Source organism: Aulonocara sp. 'chitande type north' Nkhata Bay, linkage group LG14 (genome assembly GCF_057382095.1).
Source record: "Aulonocara sp. 'chitande type north' Nkhata Bay isolate Kocher_YH1m ecotype deep benthic linkage group LG14, A_spYH_male_GT1.1, whole genome shotgun sequence".
NCBI classification, from domain to species: domain Eukaryota; kingdom Metazoa; phylum Chordata; class Actinopteri; order Cichliformes; family Cichlidae; genus Aulonocara; species Aulonocara sp. 'chitande type north' Nkhata Bay.
In genome coordinates, this window is record NC_141357.1 from 41,946,457 (window position 1) to 41,965,380 (window position 18,924).

The following is an 18,924-nucleotide window of genomic DNA, read 5'->3' on the forward strand; positions in this document are numbered from 1 at the left end:
AACGTTCGACCAGAGCTATATTTGAAAGTATTTGTAAACCTCTGTAACATCACGCTCCAAAGCCCTGTGACGTTTCTGTGTTCTGTGACGTTGTCCCAAAGAAAGACCTTTAAATGCGATAAATAGCCTAAACGTTTTCGTTTATGACTAGTTTACCGTGTTATGACTGTGAACAGGGGGGAAGTCGCGCAAGAGAAATGTCGACCAAAACAATTGCAAGTAAGCCAAAGTCAGTTCCTAAAAGTCAACCCGCAGGTGTTTCCACCACCATCAGACCCTCCACTTCTGTAAGACCTCCATTAAGAATAACTGATGCAAAGAAAACCACTCGGGTGGGAAAAACTCAGAATGGAAGACCGGCAGCTGTGAAACAGCCCCCGAAGAGGGATATGAAAAAGAATGTGGACAGTAAACTGGTCAGCTTAATTACAAATGAAATTGTATACAGTGGAGCGACTGTGTCATTTGATGACATCGCAGGGCAGGATCTGGCAAAGCAAGCACTTCAAGAAATTGTCATCCTTCCTGCCTTAAGACCTGATCTCTTTACTGGTCTGAGAGCTCCTGCACGTGGCTTGCTTTTATTTGGCCCACCAGGAAATGGGAAGACCATGCTCGCCAAAGCAGTTGCTGCAGAGTCTAATGCAACATTCTTCAACATCAGTGCTGCTAGTTTGACCTCCAAATATGTGGGAGAAGGCGAGAAGCTCGTACGAGCACTCTTTGCAGTTGCAAGAGAGAGACAGCCCTCAGTAATCTTCATCGATGAAGTGGACGGCTTGCTCTGTCAAAGGAGGGAGGGGGAGCACGACGCCTCTCGCCGTTTAAAAACTGAGTTCCTCATTGAGTTTGACGGGTTGCAGTCAGGAAAGGATGACAGAGTACTTGTAATGGGAGCAACGAACAGGCCCCAGGAGCTCGATGAAGCAATATTAAGGCGCTTTGCAAAAAGAGTATATGTGACCTTACCCGATGAGAAGACAAGATTTACGCTGCTGAAAAATCTTTTGGGAACGCACGGGAGTCCACTGAGCCAAGACGAACTGTCCTGTCTTGCAAAAGTGACTGAAGGATATTCAGGGAGCGATTTGACAGCATTAGCCAAAGATGCTGCACTTGGCCCAATAAGAGAGTTGGCACCAGAACAAGTCCGTGTTATAGCTGCTGCTGAGGTGCGCAACATTAAGATGAAAGACTTTGAGGATTCTCTGAAGCAAATCAAACCAACTGTTAGTCCAGCAACTCTTAACATGTACACCAAATAGAACAAAGATTTTGGTGGTCCTTCTTCAATAAATCCAAATCCAGTCAGGCTGGATGAAACAGAGTGCAAAAATAAAGAGCTTCTTCAAGAGAAAGAGCAACAGGAAAAAGAAAAAAAACGTATTCTCCAGGACTTGGAGAGAAGAAATCTACAACTGAACAAATTAATACAATGAAGGACAGAACACCTGAACTGGAAGGAGAAGTATTGGAAAAACGACGTTCAAAGATGCAGCGTAGGATCAATGAAATGGCGAAAAAACACTCAGAGGTCATTAATGAGATGTTGTTGAACTCAGACAACTTGAAGTGTGAAAACGCTGAAATGCTTGCACAAAAGCAGCAACAAGAGAAAATAAATGAAGACCTGCAGCGTAAGCTTCAAGAAATCACAAGAAGAAATGAGCAGTTAGAAAAGATGCACAAGGAAAAACAACAGCAAAATACAGACAAGTGCAATCTATTAAAAGAAATGGAGCAAAGATGCCAGAAACTTGAGAAGGAAGTTGAAGAAACAACCGATCAGTTGAGAACCCTCATCCTAGAGAAAAAAGTGGTCGTGGAAAAGCTCATGGAAAAGAAGAAAAAACGTTTCCGCTTCTTCTGGAGGAGGGACACTCCTGCTTTTTCTACTCTTTCTATTTTTTCTACTGCTGACGTCACCTCGTCTCCCTCCACCTCTGTTCCATCTTAATTTTCACCTCTCCTCTCCCCTTCTCTCCTAACACTTCTTCCCTCTCTCCTTCATCTTTTTTCACCCCAACCAGTCCCGGCAGTTGACTGCCCCTCGTGAGCCTGGTTCTGCCGGAAGTTTCTGCCCGTTTAAAGGCAGTTTTTCTTCCCCACTGTCGCCTAGTGCTTGCTCAGAGGGGATTGTTGGGGTTTTCTCTTTTCTTTTTTTTCCCCTTCTTATTACCATTTTCCTTTATTTACCGATTTGTTTTGTTTACTTTTCTTTTACGTTGTTTCTTTATTTACTTGTTTAACTTTTTTTCAACTTATGTAATAAACTAATAAACCAATTGAATTTATCCTCTGCGTATTTTACATCTAATCTTTAAAGAATATTTCCAAAACATTTTCAAACATCACGATCTGTCTTTTGTTTGCTTGTTAAAACCCCGTAAATGGTGAAGTAAAAACCCTGTGATATGGTTTAAAACATCAAAATAGACTAAACAACTAGTCTAAAACTAAGAGACACAGGATAAAGTTGGTGTGAAGGTTTCAGTCTGTGAATGAATCTAAGCACCATCACCTTAACTTTAAATTCATCTCTGTTACCCTCTTTGTGACTGAACTCTGACCGTGAGCACCACAGCCACTGCGCACCAGTCACACGCACTTTAAATCCATCACAGTAAACCAGTTAGTTTACCTCAGTTTGTTTTGCAGCACATTTCACAACATGCAAAAGCATAATGTGCCATGTACAGACTCAAAATCTGATTTAAAAACATGAGGACTGACCTGTAAGCTTTACATTTACAGTTTATCACATACCACTGAGCAGTTCTTACCTGTAATTCTAAGCCCTCTTCTTCCTTTTCTGGTTTAAAACATCAAATTAGACTAAACAACTAGTCTAAAACCAAGAGACACTTAAATATTAAGTTAAACCTCTGGGGTTGCCGGACGCGCCGGCGCGTCAAAATCACATGACCAATTTAAGACGACACAGCTACAAGATGCAGCGATTCAGAGGCTGTATCCCAATTCAGGGTCTGCAGCCTTAAAGGCCGCATTTTAAGGCCGATTACGTCACCATGCCAGTCTCCTATTGCCAGAGGCTGAAGTGTGTGTGCAGTCACCAGGTGATAATCTGATATCGTCTACTTCCCCACTGATGTTAAGTAATATGAAAAAAATAATGAATCCCACCTTAGGCCGAATGTGTGACTCTCTTCGTAGTGGAAGAGAGAATGAATCTTCCCATCCGAATTCACGGCAATCAGTCTGTCAATCAAATCCTGTGGAGTAAAATGAGAGGCTTTGAACAAGAATGCACCGGATAGGGTGCAAAACGAAAACTGTGTGGAAATTTACAATGGGTAAGGTGGAGAACGTATATCAGTCTCAGTGTGAGAGGGTTTATTTGAATGCGTTTGAAGTAAAACAAATGGGTGGGTGGTGTTTGGAGGCCAAATAAAAAGTGCAAACATGCCCTCAGATGGATGACAAAAAAAAACTGCAGTGTGTGGAAAAGAAGAAGAAGAAAAACACTTACAGGTATGGAGGTTGGCATCTCCCTCAGGGTGTATTCGCTTTTGTTGGCCAAAGACTGTCGGCCCAGCAGTTGCCACACCGACTGGGAAGAGGAGAGGAGGTTGACCAAGTACAGGAAGGACTGAAGAGGAAAGTAAATACAGCAGCTGTTAGAGAGAAAAAATGTATTTGCTTTTAAAGACCATTGTGAATGCATTTGTGCACGTCATGGATTGATCAAATCCTAACACATAATAATAATATAACACTATTCAACTACAAACACTACCGATAATATGACAAATAATATCTGTAGTATTCAAAGCAAAACAAAATGTAAAAAGAATTTATGATTGCAAAGATAAAACATGGTTTACCACACTCTCAAAACTGAATAAGACATATATTCTGAGCAGAGTGGTTGAGCAGAAACCTATTGCAGCCTGAAGAATATTAAACTACAGGAAAGCTCCCTGCATTTTTCACTGGGTCTGGTAGAACAGGGAAAACATATCATCAAAAGCATCAAAGGAAAAAAAGAGAGACACTTGCACAAACGAGCTACAACTTAGATTATATTAAACAGCTTCAAAGAAACGTAAAGAAAAAAACAAGATACGATGGATTTTTTTTTCTAAAATAGAAATATCTATACTTTCATGTGTCTTCTGATGTTTCTGTGCATGTGTGAACTTATCTTCATATGTACTACCAAACCTCCTACTGTACTTAGCACAGATTAAAGCAAAGACTCGAGTTAATTCACCAAAGTGCTGGTGTGTGTATATTTAGTTTTCCTTTGACCTCAGCATATATGTATAACCCACTGATAAGGCAGACTTTAAAGTCGCCTGTGGCAGGACACAGTTTACACATCACTGGCTGTCCGTATTCACTTGGCTAGTCTCTCTGAGAGAGATGACTTGGCTGCTGTCAGAGGCCAAGCATCAGACACACACAGACAGGCTCACGCTGGAGCTTGTTGAAGCTTTCCTGAGAGAAATTCTGCCAAAAACATAACTAAAAATGCAGTCTTATGAAAGTAAGGCTTATTTGCCCAGACACCCATAAACCAATCAGCAAAAAGCCTTTCTTGTTAACAAAATCACTATTGCCAGTTTCTTAAATATGAATATTCACAAGTGAATTTTCTACATGGCTGCTGGTATCACAGCAACACATGGACCACTATTCTGAGTCCTGGGTTAATAATAATTGGAATCAATTTAATTTTAATCAATTTAAACACCTTTGTAACCAGTGAGCTAAAAACATGATGGAAAAGCAAAACTTCTAAGAGATCTGTGTCTGTACTATTATGTAGATATCTAAAAATTGGGGCATTGTGGGCTCCAGGAAGTTTCTCCTTCTCCCTCTCTCTCTCACACACACACGCACGCACATACATACAATACCTTAATGCAACTCCTATCTGTGGGGTCAATGGGAGTTGGTTTGGGACGGACCACTCTGATGTCGTCACTGCTGCACTCAAGAACAGACCATAGCTCTAGTACCAGGGCCCGAATAAAGCCTGAGACAGAACACGGAGAAATTTGTTGTACCAAACATTTATTTGAAATAGCAGCAACTAAAATTATTAACAGTGCTTTAATAAATAAACGACTGACTTTGTTATTGTGTCCAATCTTTTAAAGAAATCTGTCTTTGCATTGCTGGCACCGTTTTGATTGGAGGATTTGAATCTCAGGAAGGAAGGAATTTATAATGCCACTCCCTTTGATCCCATTTAATCTCTTCCCTGTTGCACTTTGGCCTGTCAGTAACTACATTTGAATTTTGCAGCTCAAGCTTGCACATAAAGGCTGGATAAAAACGTTAATGCAATCAAAATGTACGCAGCCCTCGCTGGAAAACTGGGGATACAGTACAGTACATAAATGATGAAGCAAAGACAAAACATTAGTGTCATGGAAGAAGAAATAGTCAGTGCATCACGGGAAGCTCCCAGCAATAAAACCTGCATTTGTATTGACACATAAACCTTAATTTGTGAGCAATTTTCAGTGTATTTCAGTTAAATTAATGAGACAAATATAACAAAAGGGATTTTATACTTAGAAGAAGAATATGAAATTGAAATATTAAACTAAGAAAACTATAAATACTGCAGTTCTAGAGTTACAGATATACAATTAAGCTTTGCATATCAGTGCTGTATAACCCAGGGAATGTACTTTTTTTTTTTTTATAATTGAATAGTAATGGAAATCATGAACTGTTTTTCAGAGGTCATAGATCAAATGAGCAGTAGAGTTTTTCTCACAGAATGGTTCTTTCACATAGAAAGCAGTGTGTGCTGCAGGTTTAGCAAATGGCCCATCATTTGTATCTCCAGTGTCTGTTGAAGTGTACAGTATCTGTGTGTGTGCATGACCGTCGGTGCTCTCTGCTCACTCGGGTTCAGAGGTACAGGGAGGAGGCTCAGCAGGAGTAGAGGCAGCTGCTTCATCACAAACATGCCAGGTGCAGGCGGTAAAGGCCCTTTCTGTTTCCTCTCAACCCTCCTGCCAAAGCCATAGAACTCTGCCGAGGTGAACCAGACAACACAATATAGACATTTTTCCCTGTTCCTACATGGAAACACAAGATCAAACGGGCATTTTTTTTTGGCATAAATATGTATATCATATCGGACTCAGTTTGTTCCTGTTATTGTTTTTGCACTGTACTTGTCATCCATTCCAGTGAAACGATGCAGAAGGTTGTAGGTTGTGCAATAGTGCCATCTAGAGGTGAAGTAACATCACACTGCCCGTGCTCTTGTCTCGTCACGGTGTTTGCGTGTTTCTCCCTCTCTGCACACTCAGCGTTATATTCACAATATGTGGAAAATATATTGATATTGAATGTTCAAATATGAGGATATGTATAATGTATAGGTTGACTTTGCTCTACCTACACTTCTGGCAGAGCAGCAGTTGCAATGCGAACACATAATTAAACGGTGTATTTATAGGAACAGATTTCTTGCCTATGGCAGACAAAGTGATTTTAAACGTGTAAAAGGTTTCATTCACAGATGATTTATTACTATCACACCCTGGAGACTTTATAAAGAGCACTGCTGCAAAAGCAGCCTAAACAAACTTGTACAGTAGGTCACGCTGGTTTAGTTTTTCATCAAAATGCTTTTTTTCTTTTACTATTATTTTTGAAAACGTTACAGCACTGGTGGACATTTCCTACCAAATAAGAACTAGACACTACTGTTATGTAGTGGTTAATTGGAAAACTGTTTTATCACGAATTTCTTATTTAGAAATAATTAAAATTTTATTTGATGTTTTTTTTTTTTTGGATGGATACTGTTATTGCAGTGATGCTGTAATTAAACTGTCTTCACCCCAGTAGAATAATTGCATGACTCCATCACTGAAGTGGAGGGTTTGCTTTGGAGGGGAAACGCACAGTGTCTCTTTAGTAGCATGGTGGTTGGATCCCACATTTGTTTCTTATGTAACATTGTAAATAGCTGCTAAGACAGCATATCTATTGGACAAGCACATATTATACATACTTTGCACGTGCAATATTTAAACATGTAGGCTAGAGAATGACTTTCAGTTGTATTATTTATTAGACGAATACTAATTATCACTGTAAATATGAAAATCTGTACAAAACATCAAAGCATTAAGAATACTTGCAATAAAAAGAAATTTTCTAAATGGTGCTGTTTGTCTTATTATGCAGTAGACTTGAGATCTCAGTAGTTATTAGTTCAAGATCAGGACACAGTGTTTAAGGGATTGTACATTTCAAAATATAATTTACTTTGAAGCGATCTGATCCTATGCCATGACATTTAAAACATTAACATAATGCTCACTTAAATTGAAAAAAAATCTCTCACTTTGTGATTTTTAAAAAAGCAAATAGAATGCATTTATCAAACACTTTTAGTTGATGTTTGTTATGGAGTAGTGGCAGAAATCTTTAGCCATTCCTCGTTGCCTCAGGAGCAATGATTTTATTGAACATGTGCAAACATAAATGGAAATATACGTAAAATAGAGTTTATAACAATATAACAAGCTTGAAAGTCAATATTTGGCATTGTAACTGTTATTCTTCAGTTCTAGTTTTCTTGTCATTTCCACAGGAACAGTTTTCCAGGCTTCTTGAAGGATATTCAGAGCACGTCTTTGGGTGTTGTCCGCCTTTTGTTCCGTTCTCGTGTCACAATGATCCCACACTGCTTCAGTAATATTGAGGTCTGGGCTCTGGGGAGGCCAAGCCATGACTGATGCTGTTCTATTGTATGTTTTTCTATCCAGGTATGCTTTTACTGTACTGACAGTATTTTGGGGATCATTGCTATCCTGAAAAATGATGCATTTGCCAATCACATGCTTTCCCAATGGCATTACATTGTGGATTAAAATCCATTGTTACTTTTCTATATTCAAGATTCCATCAATCAAGAGTTTCCCATCCTTAAGAATAGCTTCTTCTTCTTCTAACAATTTCTGACAAGGGTTCAGCAAACGGTAGATGAATCAGCTGAAGGGCTAGATGCACCTTTCAGGTCCTGTGTTGGGTCTTAACTCGATTTTCCCCTCTTATTTCTTAAGGACATGACTTTCAGATATTGTTAATTTGCTGTAGAGGGTGTGTGTGGTTGAAAGGCAAGGCCTGAAGAGGAAATGAGGGTTAGGTGAGAGGAATGGTGGAAACATTGGGGTAAAACTTGGATTCACTTATTATTAATTATTAAACACTTATTATTAATGGAGCAGTAACACTGAGAAAAAAATCATCAAACTTTTACTCCTACTGACAAAATTAATCAAAAGCATTTTTAATTATGAACATTAAAAGTACTATTGAATGGGAAAAATCACATCTATCTGGATTTCTTTGCTTGTTGATTTCCAAACTAATATAAGTATTTTTCTGTACCTTTGCACTGATTTAACTGCTTTAACTGAATTTATCCTGCCAATGCTTTTTTGCATGTGCCCTTTGCTGCTAGAAATCAGATCATCTTTTTCATATAAATCTATGTACAAAAAAATACATAGATAGCTTTTAAAGCTGGAATCGGTCTTTGACTTTGCCTTTATTCTTCATTGCTGTATTACCTTTCCTCCTTCTGACCTTACTCTTTATGGCCACTTTTAGCATAAATATAGCATCTGGTTTAGCAAACCTTATAAAGGGAAAATCGATCTGAGGAATGGGAACAAAGCAAAAGTCATCATGAACGTGTCAGTTGAGGCTGTTAATCAGTGGGATACTGCAGGTCACCCTGCTTAAAAGCTGTCCCAATCCCTCTTTACGTGAAGCCTTTGCTTTTATTATATACTTCATATAACATATCATATTTATTTCTAACCACCATGACACCACAAGAGGGAAGCATTAGGCACTGAGATGGTGAAACTGCAACTGATAAAAATGCAGTTCATACATATAATGCAGCAAGCTAATCGATCTGTTGAAATTCACAAACACTTCTGCAGAGTAGATACATTCATTTCATTTTGTAGAATAAAAATATAATTTCCTGCCTTGTTTAGTATCACTATAATAGAAGGACACCGGCGCTAACAGTAAAAGTAAAAGTAAAAGCTATTGATACCAATTATTTTTATACTATATCCTCACTTCACAGTGAGAACCAAAATCTGTTTCTTCTTTCTTTTGTACTAAACATGTTCTCACACTCTGGAGCCATTTTGGTGCAAAGTCAGCAAATTTTATAATTTATAAATTTTTCAATTTTATATTTTATATTCCCCTTGCCATAAGAGCTGGGTAACACCCAAATTTCTCATCTGTGCAGTATTAAAGGTTTATCCTATTCTATTCTAAAACTTTAAAACTGTTTTTATTCTAGTATATAACTTTTATGATCACTGAAATTAAAGTTAATATAGATATAGCTTAAAAATAATTGGACAAATAAGTGCCTGGAGATGTTACCAAAATGGCTCCAGAGTGTGAGAACATGTTTAGTACAAAAGAAAGAAGAAACAGATTTTGATTCTCACTGTGAAGTGAGGATATAGTATAAAAATAATTGGTATCAATAGCTTTTACTCAACAATGAACACATAAGGTGAAGTAAACGTAAATCACAGTCTGATAAAAACCCTTTAATAAAGCACATTCAGTACATGTTCTGAAGCTATTACTCTGGCTCTGTTTGGGGTCATTGTCACGCTACAGAATGAACTTAAGCGATCTGATTATTTTGCATGATAAAAGATCTAATTGTAGTTCTAGTCTCTAGTTTTGACATGCTCTCTGCAAAAAAACCCCCAAAACAACAAAAACTAAAACAGCGGGATGCTTCACCATGCTTCGCTGCCAACATCTGTGCCTAAAGAGTTGTGCACAGTATTGTGTGTTGTATCATCTGTTACCCTTGCTGCAGTGGGTTTTATGAAATTGTCACATTTTCATACAGTGTTGCTGTTCTGTCAAGTAATTACATCTGTATCTCTGCTGCTTTTTTCCCGAGGCAGAGCAGAGAGCAGGCTGGGGTGACAGCTGCAGTGACACTACCCTCCAATCACAGAAAACATACAGCGCCACATGGTGCATATTAGAGCAAAATCATATTTGACAACTGTGAGTTCTCTGCTCTGACATTAAACCATAACCTCTTTCATTAAGTGCTCACAGGGAGCTGCAGGACACTGCTGGTCAGAACAATGCAAACTATGATACAATAATGTCAATGAATTACATTCATTTTCTAGATTTTTTGTCATCCTTTAAAAATAGCTCCATTTTTTTACATGCTAAAATCTACAAATTATACAAATTTCCATCCCCATAAATACAACCTTATCTAAGTAACGCAGTGAGTTTATTTGATCAGTTTGTCCTTGTTAGCATTTACTGCTGGCTTACATTTAGCAGGACTTTAACCAACATATGGTAATCCTATTTCACGCCAGAGAACGATGAGCAGTCTCTTCGTTAAGAGTCTGATCAGCATTCAGTGTTATGTTAGCATGCAGGCTCTGTCCCTCAGAGCCGCCTCACTCCTCTCTCCCCCTCTCTGCTAGAAACAGGCCCTTGTGCTCCCAGCAGTCTCCTCCTGTTTTATTTACATCTTAAGCATTTAAGCTGATGCTTCATCCAGAGCAGTTTAGCGAGAGTAAGCAGTAGGAGGTCAGTGTCTGATTCAAGGACACTATTTACAGGACATATGGTTGCTTCAGGATTGAACCCATAACTTGTCATTTATAGAACAGTCCCTTTAATGTTCGGCCACCTGGCTGCTTTATTTGTGGCTGGGTAATATTGTGTAGAAGCGCTTTTATAAAAAATGTGATGAAAGTACTCTTAAGTCGAGTTGGTGTAAGTTACAGCAGATGCCATGCAGCTGGAAGCTGAGGGTGAAATCTCTTTTGAAGTAGTCTATTTTGGGGGATGATTTTGAGGACTAATCTCACAGCATGCCGAAAATATTTTGACCACAACCATGAAAATGGATGGAGCAGTTAAAAGGAGAGCAGGCCAGCATGGTAGCTCATCTTTGCTGTCTCTACCTTATTTATAGTCCAGAAAAGCAAAATAAAGCATGAGTTTAGCAGCAAAAAATTACAAACAAGCTTGAAAATAAAATTAAACTGAAAAAAATAAGCATACTAATTAAAGTATGACAAATTTAAAGACTGCAGATGTATCCTAAAACACAGTAACAAAGCACAACCCAGGAAACCAGTTGTTTATTGGAAGACAATCTTGGGAGCAAAAATCCAGCTGATCACACTTATGCAATTTAATATATGACATCATATACATCTCAGTACGTTAATAATTTCAGCCTTTAAGGCCTCCTGCATTTCCACTATTGGTACTTTTGTGCATTCCTGATTCAATCCTCCTCTCTCGTTCATGTTCCAACCCTTTGTCCAAAAAAGTGCTTCCTATGTTTGACTAGGTTTTCAGTAGTTATGGCACACAGCAGTTAACCAAATAAATTAACTTAGCGCAAAGAAACTTTGTACCCAACTGCTTACAGTACTTCATGCTACGAGATATATTGCATCTGATGCTACAGAATGCTTGGTGGAAAAATAGCAATAAAAGTCAGAATCCATAAAACATAGAAGTGAGATTTAGCCCAGAGTCCTTGTTGGGGTGATTTGAAAAAAAAAGTACACCAAGTAATATTTTTAGCATATTTTTCTTCAAATTATAAATATTTACAAGGATTTGAATTTTCTGAAAAACATAAGAATCACTTTTCAGGCATTTTTGCTAAACTGTGTAAAATTTTCTCCTGTCACGAGTAGCCATTCCTTAATTTCTAAGTACCATAGACCAGCGGTCCCCAACCCCCGAGCCATGCACTGGTACCGGTCCGTGAGTCGTTTGGTACCGGGCCGCGAGTGTTGAGGTTCAGGTGTGCAATTTATGGTTTACCGGGGGTTTTTTTCTTCGTTTTATCGTTCATATTTATTGTTTTTATCGTTACCTCAGTTCCCCTGTGTCTTTTCCCGTGTGTTATGAACACATTTTAGTTATTTAGGGCCGGTCCGTGGCACAAAATGAATGAAATATTGCAGAAAGACTGATGGAAGATGGAAACTTTTTTTCCCCTTCACATAAGAAAGAACACGCTTTTGGTCGATTAAATGTCTACTAAAACTTAAACACTGTAAAGAAGTGGCACACAGGAATTATGGCAACATCACATTGAAAGTTTGTAAAATTCATATAGAGAAATGGTCCTCATGCTAAACTTTCACCACGTTGAATGTCCATGTTTTTAAAAAAAAACTAACAAAAACAAAAAAACATCAATTGTTTCCAAACCACCTCATCACTCGTCTCCTTAAAGCCATCTATTTTTGAGTCTTATTTCAAAAGCTAAGGAGCCCCCGCATCATTGATTGTCCACTGGCCAAGGTAACGTCAGGTGACAGCTCTTGGAAATAGCCTTTGTAATTGGTCCCAATGAAACTGGCCAGGCGATCACTGCTTCATAGTGTTCTTGATGGTCCACCTCTGCCCCGAGCAGGGCTGCAGGACCAGCAGGTGGCCGGAGTAAACATTAGCCGGCACCACCTCCAGACAGCGTCCAGTAGCCCGATTTATGATCGATTCGTTCTGCAAGGCAGAAGGAGATACAATACTTTGGTTTTAACAGATTTCACAGATGGTCTGTGAACAATGCGTGATGGTGACAGAACAGTATGTAACCAGACCGGGCCTTATGTGAACTGTTGCAACCTCTTTCTTAAACAAATGGCACTAACTTTTTACCTTACATCTATATAAAATAAGTAAGGTCTCCCTATTTCCCTAAGACTTCTACGTCTGCAGGACTCTTCACTGCTTGTCCTGCTGTGTGACAAAGAATCGATGTGGCAGAAGGTCTGCAGCATCACTGTTCAAGCTCTCCTCTTCCCGTGCTACAGGCTGTAACTCTTTAGTTTTTAAAGGTTACCCAAACAGAACTAAAAGACCAACAGAAAATTGACTTACAAAAGGTTTTTCACATTAAAAGAAAAAGAGAATCAATGCCAAAGTAAAAGGTATATTGAGTCGCTTGTTACCCTTTAAGCAGTCTGGGTTTAGTTGTCTTAAGAGGACCCCTTATTTTCTAGCATAAATATAATTTTACAACAGTTATTGTTCATATTAATCATAGCCAAAGTCTCAATTTATGTGCAAATAATCCCCGTTAACCAGACTGCTTTGATTTCAGTAATAGCAGAGATGATATCCTAATATAGTCATCACAAACAGACAGATCTATCTGTGAAGTCCTACTGGCCCCGGTGTTAAAACCTTCTGTTTGTGAGGGTTTTAACACAAAGAAAGGTGGCTTCAACGGAGGTATTCGGAATATAAAGGCGGTTCTGTCAGATAAAGCATGAACTACGGGGCTGCAGCAATGCTGAGTATGAGAGAAATGAAGATTCATGCAAAGCTACTCTCATATTAGAGTCCAAGAGAAAAAAGAATGGACCCAGACATGAGCTCAATAGGTCCCTTTTAAAATCTGACATATAGATACTTTTCCTCTCAACTCTATGCCAGTAAATTTTAGTTTCTCTTATAAACACTCAGTTATATCATTGAAAAAGAGATTTCTTTACACTTCTGACCTGAGAGAAATGCCATGTCTTCTGTTTCACGTTGGTCACCTTTTCACAATTGAGGAGCTGAGGAAAGTTGCTCATCTGATCGTACACCACACAACGAGTGTCCTCACCAGTGCTGCCTAGGGGTCCCAGAAACAGCTGACCTTCTTTAGTGTAGCGTCCTAACTAAGAGGAAAACAGATACGTCACACATACAGTAAACGGAAAGTTACTGAACTGGCTGAGTGAATACTCTTCTCTTTATTAGCTAACGATGAAATAAGTATGTGATGATGTACAAGTTGAAGGTAACCTGGCAGGAATTTTCCTTGATTATGCAAGCTGTTGGGTTTTTTTTTTGCTGCTTTGAACAAGAGGATGGTGTTGTTCCCAATACTGCTGAGAGGCAAAACATGTCTTTGTTCTTCACTGAGTGCTAAACACAAAGATTTTCCTGTACATCACTGCTAATCACAGTGTTGTTTCAGCAGAGTTCTAACCCACATATAGCCCTAACATTTTATATACACCAAATTCTGCAGTTTTCTCAACTTGACAGAAAGAAAAAGCAGAAGTGAGTCAGATTCTTCCCGCTCTGTTTTCTAACCTTTGTGTCTTTCACTTCAGCTTTTTCGTTCAGATTAATAGTAATTTCCACTTTAGCAGTGCAGATAAAACAGTTCCTTTGGTTGCATCTAGCTCTGAGGCTTTGAGTGTGCTGACGATAAAGACTGATTGGGAAATTGTTTATATCGCATTCTGTTCCTAACAAAGCATGAATAGTGGTTGCAATGCCTTGCAAAAGATATAAAGATAAAGCTTTCCATCAACCACCCAGTCAGCCCAGTTTGGGTCTTTTTGCAGAGTAACTGCATCCTGTTTGCAGTACATCATACAAAAGTTAGGTGATTTAACAGCGTTTGGACTCAAAATCTTAAAAAATCCCACTTGTGGTCCCTAGATGTCACTGCTTCTTCTTAAGAACAGAGTATTTATTAAAATGTTTTTCTAGTATCTTTGACCACTACAAGTTACATTCATCTTTTCACAGATATTCATATCGCACTTTATTTTATGCACTTATGTGCTTTATCTGTTTTGCATACACACCTACAGCCAGTCACCATTTAACCTAACGTGCATGTCATCGGACTGTGGGAGGAAGCCGGACTACCTGGAGAGAACCCACGCTAAGACACCATGGGGTCGCTTTTATCTCCGTGGAAGTGCAAGTGTGAAAAACTGGTGGTCTAATAAAAACTGAAGACTTTTTGTTCCATCAAAAGGATAACTTTAAAAAATGCAACTGAAGCATGTCTTGTGAAGAAAGTGTGATGCGGCTGTTAGATTTGTATTGTTGATTGTCATTTATGCTTAGAAATATTTACTTATATATGCTTAGAGTTTTGTAATTAATTGTAGATTGGTAGAGGTTTTGATCCTTGATAGTCTGCAAACTGTGTGTGTATTAGACAGCACTTTGGGAGCATGAGAGGTCATACCGTGTTTTATTGTTTTATGGTAGGATTAACGTAGTTGCGTCTGTTCTAGTCTAGTCTTTGTTTAGATGAACTGCAGGACTTCCTCACCGTGTTATCTAGGATGAACCATCTAGGGTGAGGGGGAGGCTACCCTCTTCCTGACCAAGGATGTTTGACCCTTTGATCAGCAGTCCACACACACACACACACACACACAGACACACACACACACACACACACACACACACACACACACACACACACACACACACACACACACGCACGCAGTAAGGATGGGCGGACATGTCTCAGCCTCCACCACTCTCAGCACTGGAGCCCCCCAGGGGTGTGTTCTGAGCCCCCTGCTGTACTCTTTGTACACATATGACTGTGTGGCCACTACCAGCTCCACCACCATCATCAAGTTTGCTGACGACACCGTCGTGGTGGGCCTGATCTCTGATAACAACGAGACGGCCTACCTGAAGGAGATTAGGAATCTGGAGAACTGGTGCCAGAGGAACAACCTCCTTCTAAACGTCAGTAAGACAAAGGAGCTGATAGTGGACTTCAGCACTAAGCAGGAGAGGAACTACCAGACCCCCGTCATCAACGAGTGCCCAGTGGAGAGAGTGGACAGCTTCAAATACCTCGGAGTTCACATCACGCAGGACCTGTCATGGTCCTGTCACATCAACACCGTGGTGAAAAAGGCCCGTCAGCGTCTCTACCACCTCAGACGCTTGAGAGACTTCCAACTGCCCTCCAAAGTGCTCAGGAACTTTTACTCGTGCACCATAGAGAGCATCCTGGCGGGAAACATCTTAACCTGGTTCGGGAACAGCACCATGCAGGACAGACGAGCTCTACAGAGGGTTGTGCGGTCAGCTGAGCGCACCATCCGCTCCGAGCTCCCTGACCTGCACTCAATCTACAGCAGGCGGTGCTGGACCAAGGCCAGGAAGATCGTGAAGGACCTCAGCCATCCCAACAACAGACTGTTCTCTCTGTTGAGGTCAGGAAAGCGATTCCGCTCCCTGAAGACCAACACAGAGAGACTGAGGAGGAGCTTCTTCCCGCAGGCGATACGGTCTCTCAATCACACCACCACACAGTACTGACCCACACATACAGTTCTTACACACACACTGGACTTTCTGGACTTTGTTTTTGCACAACACTGGTCACTATATTCTTCATTTCCGGTTAATACTTGTACAGCTGCTGTTATTGTGTATATATTTATTTATATTTAGATTTCTTCATACATTCTTATATAGTTCTATACTGTGTATTGGTGTATTTTGTTGTACAGTTATTTTATTTTCAACTTTAATTTATATATTTTATCTTATTCTTCCCAGTTAAATTTACCCTTCATTCTAATTTGTGTTGTACAGTTATTTCATTTTTAACCTTAATTTATATTTTATTCCTTCCTAGTTAAATTTACCCCTTTTTAATTTTTCATATTTATTTCCTACCTTATTCATAGCCTTTCCTTTTTTGTTTTCTTTAGGTCACGAGCAGTTGTCCAAGCATTTCACTACATATCGTACTGTGTATGACTGTGTATGTGACAAATAAAATTTGAATTTGAATTTATTACTCTTTGTGTGTATGTAGACGTCATATGTTAACGAACTTATGCATATTCATGTAACCTCAATAAAAGGACAGTGGTACGGGAGGACGGACGAGAGCAACTGGGGCCAAGCGAAGGAACGGCGATTGTCCGGTTCTCTCCCGTGCACGAGTAACATGAAGCTTGCCTACTTCGTGTCTTGCTTTGCAGTGTAATTATATTGCCTTTAACGTTCCAGCGGATGGGTTCAAGCTACAAACCTATCAGCGGCACTCATTTTTCCAGAATTGAATTGAAATTTTAGCTCCTTTAGCATTTTACCACTGAAGCCTTGACTTTCTGCCTAAAGCACCTGTTTACCACTGTGAGCTAAAAAGAGAGGCCCTTAGGGCTGAAGGGATGAAGAGCTGACACTGGCTGACTCAGGGCTTCAACACAAAAAGTGCAAGACACAATTTTATTCTGACAGCAGAACTCGCTCCTTGGAGGATTTCAGCTGAGCCTGTGATTGAGACACAGCTGCAAATCACATCACCGGAGAAGCTCACTGTATGTTTTCATGAGAAAGCAAAGCAACTGGAAAAAGATGGAGTATACTCTTTAGTATGGTGGTGAGGAAGAGTGTTGTACCTGAGGACCCCACCCATGGCATGGGTGCAGGGTGGCTGTGTGGTTCTCCTTCACACCCTGATCCATACACAGGTGGCTTGCTTTAGAATTGCGGACCTTAAATACACAAAAAAAAAGAGTCAGACTTAATTCATAAAATATGAATATTCCCCAAAATAATTACCGATTAAAAATGTATAAAGGCTAAAAACAAGGATGTGTCAGTGTGGATCAGACAAAGTTCTAAATCTCATTTATTTTCTATTAACAGCTGAGAAGATGTGGATGTACATGCTGTCTGAGTCCCTGCTTTCTTGTTATATTTTGGTCTGTGGAGGAGATACAAGTTTCTTAGGACTTTGTGTAAGTATCATTTATTTAATTTCAGTGGTTTAATTTGTACATCAGATCTTACATCTACAAACTTACTTTTTCCTGTGTCTTTGTCCTTCATGGCTCACCTCACCGTAGAACAGCGTATCGTTGTACCTCCTCATCTCTGGGTAAACGTTGTCTAGGTACCAGTGAAAGCTCTTACATTGCAGACTCTTCCTCAGTGCAACCCTCTGTGATATGTCTCCGTAATCAATACCGTGGTTCTGCAAGAGCAAAGGAAGTTATTATGCCTAAAGTCTCTACATAAATTGTGGAACCAAAAGAAAAACTGTTTGGCTCTGAACATGGACATCTGATAGTCACAAACAGACAAGCATGACTGACAGCATCCTCTCTAAGAGAGGTCTTGGTGCAGAAAAATGCCGTTCTCACCTCCATGGGGATGTTCCAGGCCAGGTAGACATTGGACTTGTACTCATCCATCCAGACCTCTGCCACACGCAGGGCATTAAGGCGTGTGTGGAAAGCTATGTTACTGTGGTAAGGTTTCTTCATTCGTGCAATATGAGCCACTCTGGAGCAAGGCAGCACCTCCATACTGCCTCCACACAGCCACACCTGTGGGTAGTAGGAGTATGAATTAAAGCTCACAATAATATACTGCTGGCTGCTGGGCAGCAGGAAATATAAATAGGCAGATGCACAGTCGCCGCGATGTCCTGATTTATAAAGTCAATTACAGCTAACAGCTGGAGCATAGAGCACCTGGAAGGACGTGTTTTCTTTGTGCTGGAACTAATGAAAGCTAAATCTGTACATTTAGAAGTCCTTCTCGGTTTTTCTTCTTGTTTTCTGTTATATAAAAAATATCTAATTGTTGCTTTTATTCATTTTTTTCTAGCCAACCTTAAGGGGCATCAAGAGGAGCTGAGGTTTTCGGCACTTCAGCACTGGGTTAACTTTTAAGCTCCAACTGTGAGTATACATACATAAATGCATGTTTTTTTACTTATATTGTTTGCTGTGACAACGTATCATCCAGAGCACTCTCCCAGTCAGCGAATACACCATGATGATTCCAGGCATGTCATTAAAGATCAACAAGAAGAGACGGTCAGAAGCACAAGTCATGCTTGAAGATGTGGCCAAAACATCTTCTACAGTTCACCATGCTATTTCCCAGCTTTGATGTAGGACAGCGGGCCAGAACAATAAGACATGAATGCTAGCATAGCCCCAAGAGCTACACAACAACAGAATAAAAAAAGAAGCATAAAAGCAAGCAGTTTACACAATCATAAAAGCATAAGACAACAAGTGAGTTTTGAGTTGGGACTTAAAGAGAGAGATGGAAGAGATATTTCTT

At 39.7% G+C, this 18,924-nt stretch overlaps 2 protein-coding genes and 1 pseudogene across 2 annotated transcripts; 1 reads left to right on the plus strand and 2 right to left on the minus strand.

The window, feature by feature from the left end:
* The first annotated feature begins 8 nt into the window (after positions 1–8).
* Positions 9–2,297, plus strand: LOC147315368 (spastin pseudogene; annotated as a pseudogene).
* Positions 389–6,172, minus strand: LOC147315369 (protein broad-minded-like). Its single transcript, XM_086260459.1, has 5 exons — positions 6,162–6,172; positions 5,887–6,062; positions 4,884–5,002; positions 3,491–3,610; positions 389–3,233 (listed from the first exon to the last, which is right to left on the minus strand). Exons 1-5 carry the CDS (start codon positions 6,170–6,172, stop codon positions 3,096–3,098), a joined length of 564 nt encoding a protein of 187 aa, XP_086116585.1. The 3' UTR covers positions 389–3,095.
* A 5,581-nt stretch (positions 6,173–11,753) lies between these two features.
* Positions 11,754–18,378, minus strand: LOC147315370 (polypeptide N-acetylgalactosaminyltransferase 17-like). Its single transcript, XM_086260368.1, has 5 exons — positions 17,991–18,378; positions 17,684–17,821; positions 17,244–17,339; positions 13,572–13,733; positions 11,754–12,567 (listed from the first exon to the last, which is right to left on the minus strand). The coding sequence occupies exons 1-5, from the start codon at positions 18,153–18,155 to the stop codon at positions 12,433–12,435; spliced, it is 696 nt and encodes a 231-aa protein (XP_086116494.1). The 5' UTR covers positions 18,156–18,378; the 3' UTR covers positions 11,754–12,432.
* Positions 18,379–18,924: the final 546 nt, after the last annotated feature.

Bases quoted from the DNA above. Each gene is read 5' to 3' on its own strand.
- LOC147315369 (XM_086260459.1), bottom strand. The intron at 5,003-5,886 runs GTGAGCAGAGAG...GTTCTGTCTCAG, and splicing joins CCCTGTACCTCTGAACCCGA to GCTTTATTCGGGCCCTGGTA. The intron at 3,611-4,883 runs GTATTGTATGTA...TTTCCTCTTCAG, and splicing joins CAGATAGGAGTTGCATTAAG to TCCTTCCTGTACTTGGTCAA.
- LOC147315370 (XM_086260368.1), bottom strand. From the start codon at position 18,155: ATGGAGGTGCTGCCTTGCTCCAGAGTGGCTCATATTGCACGAATGAAG. The intron at 17,822-17,990 runs GTGAGAACGGCA...TTGCTCTTGCAG, and splicing joins CCTGGAACATCCCCATGGAG to AACCACGGTATTGATTACGG. The intron at 17,340-17,683 runs GTGAGCCATGAA...TGTGTATTTAAG, and splicing joins ATACGCTGTTCTACGGTGAG to GTCCGCAATTCTAAAGCAAG.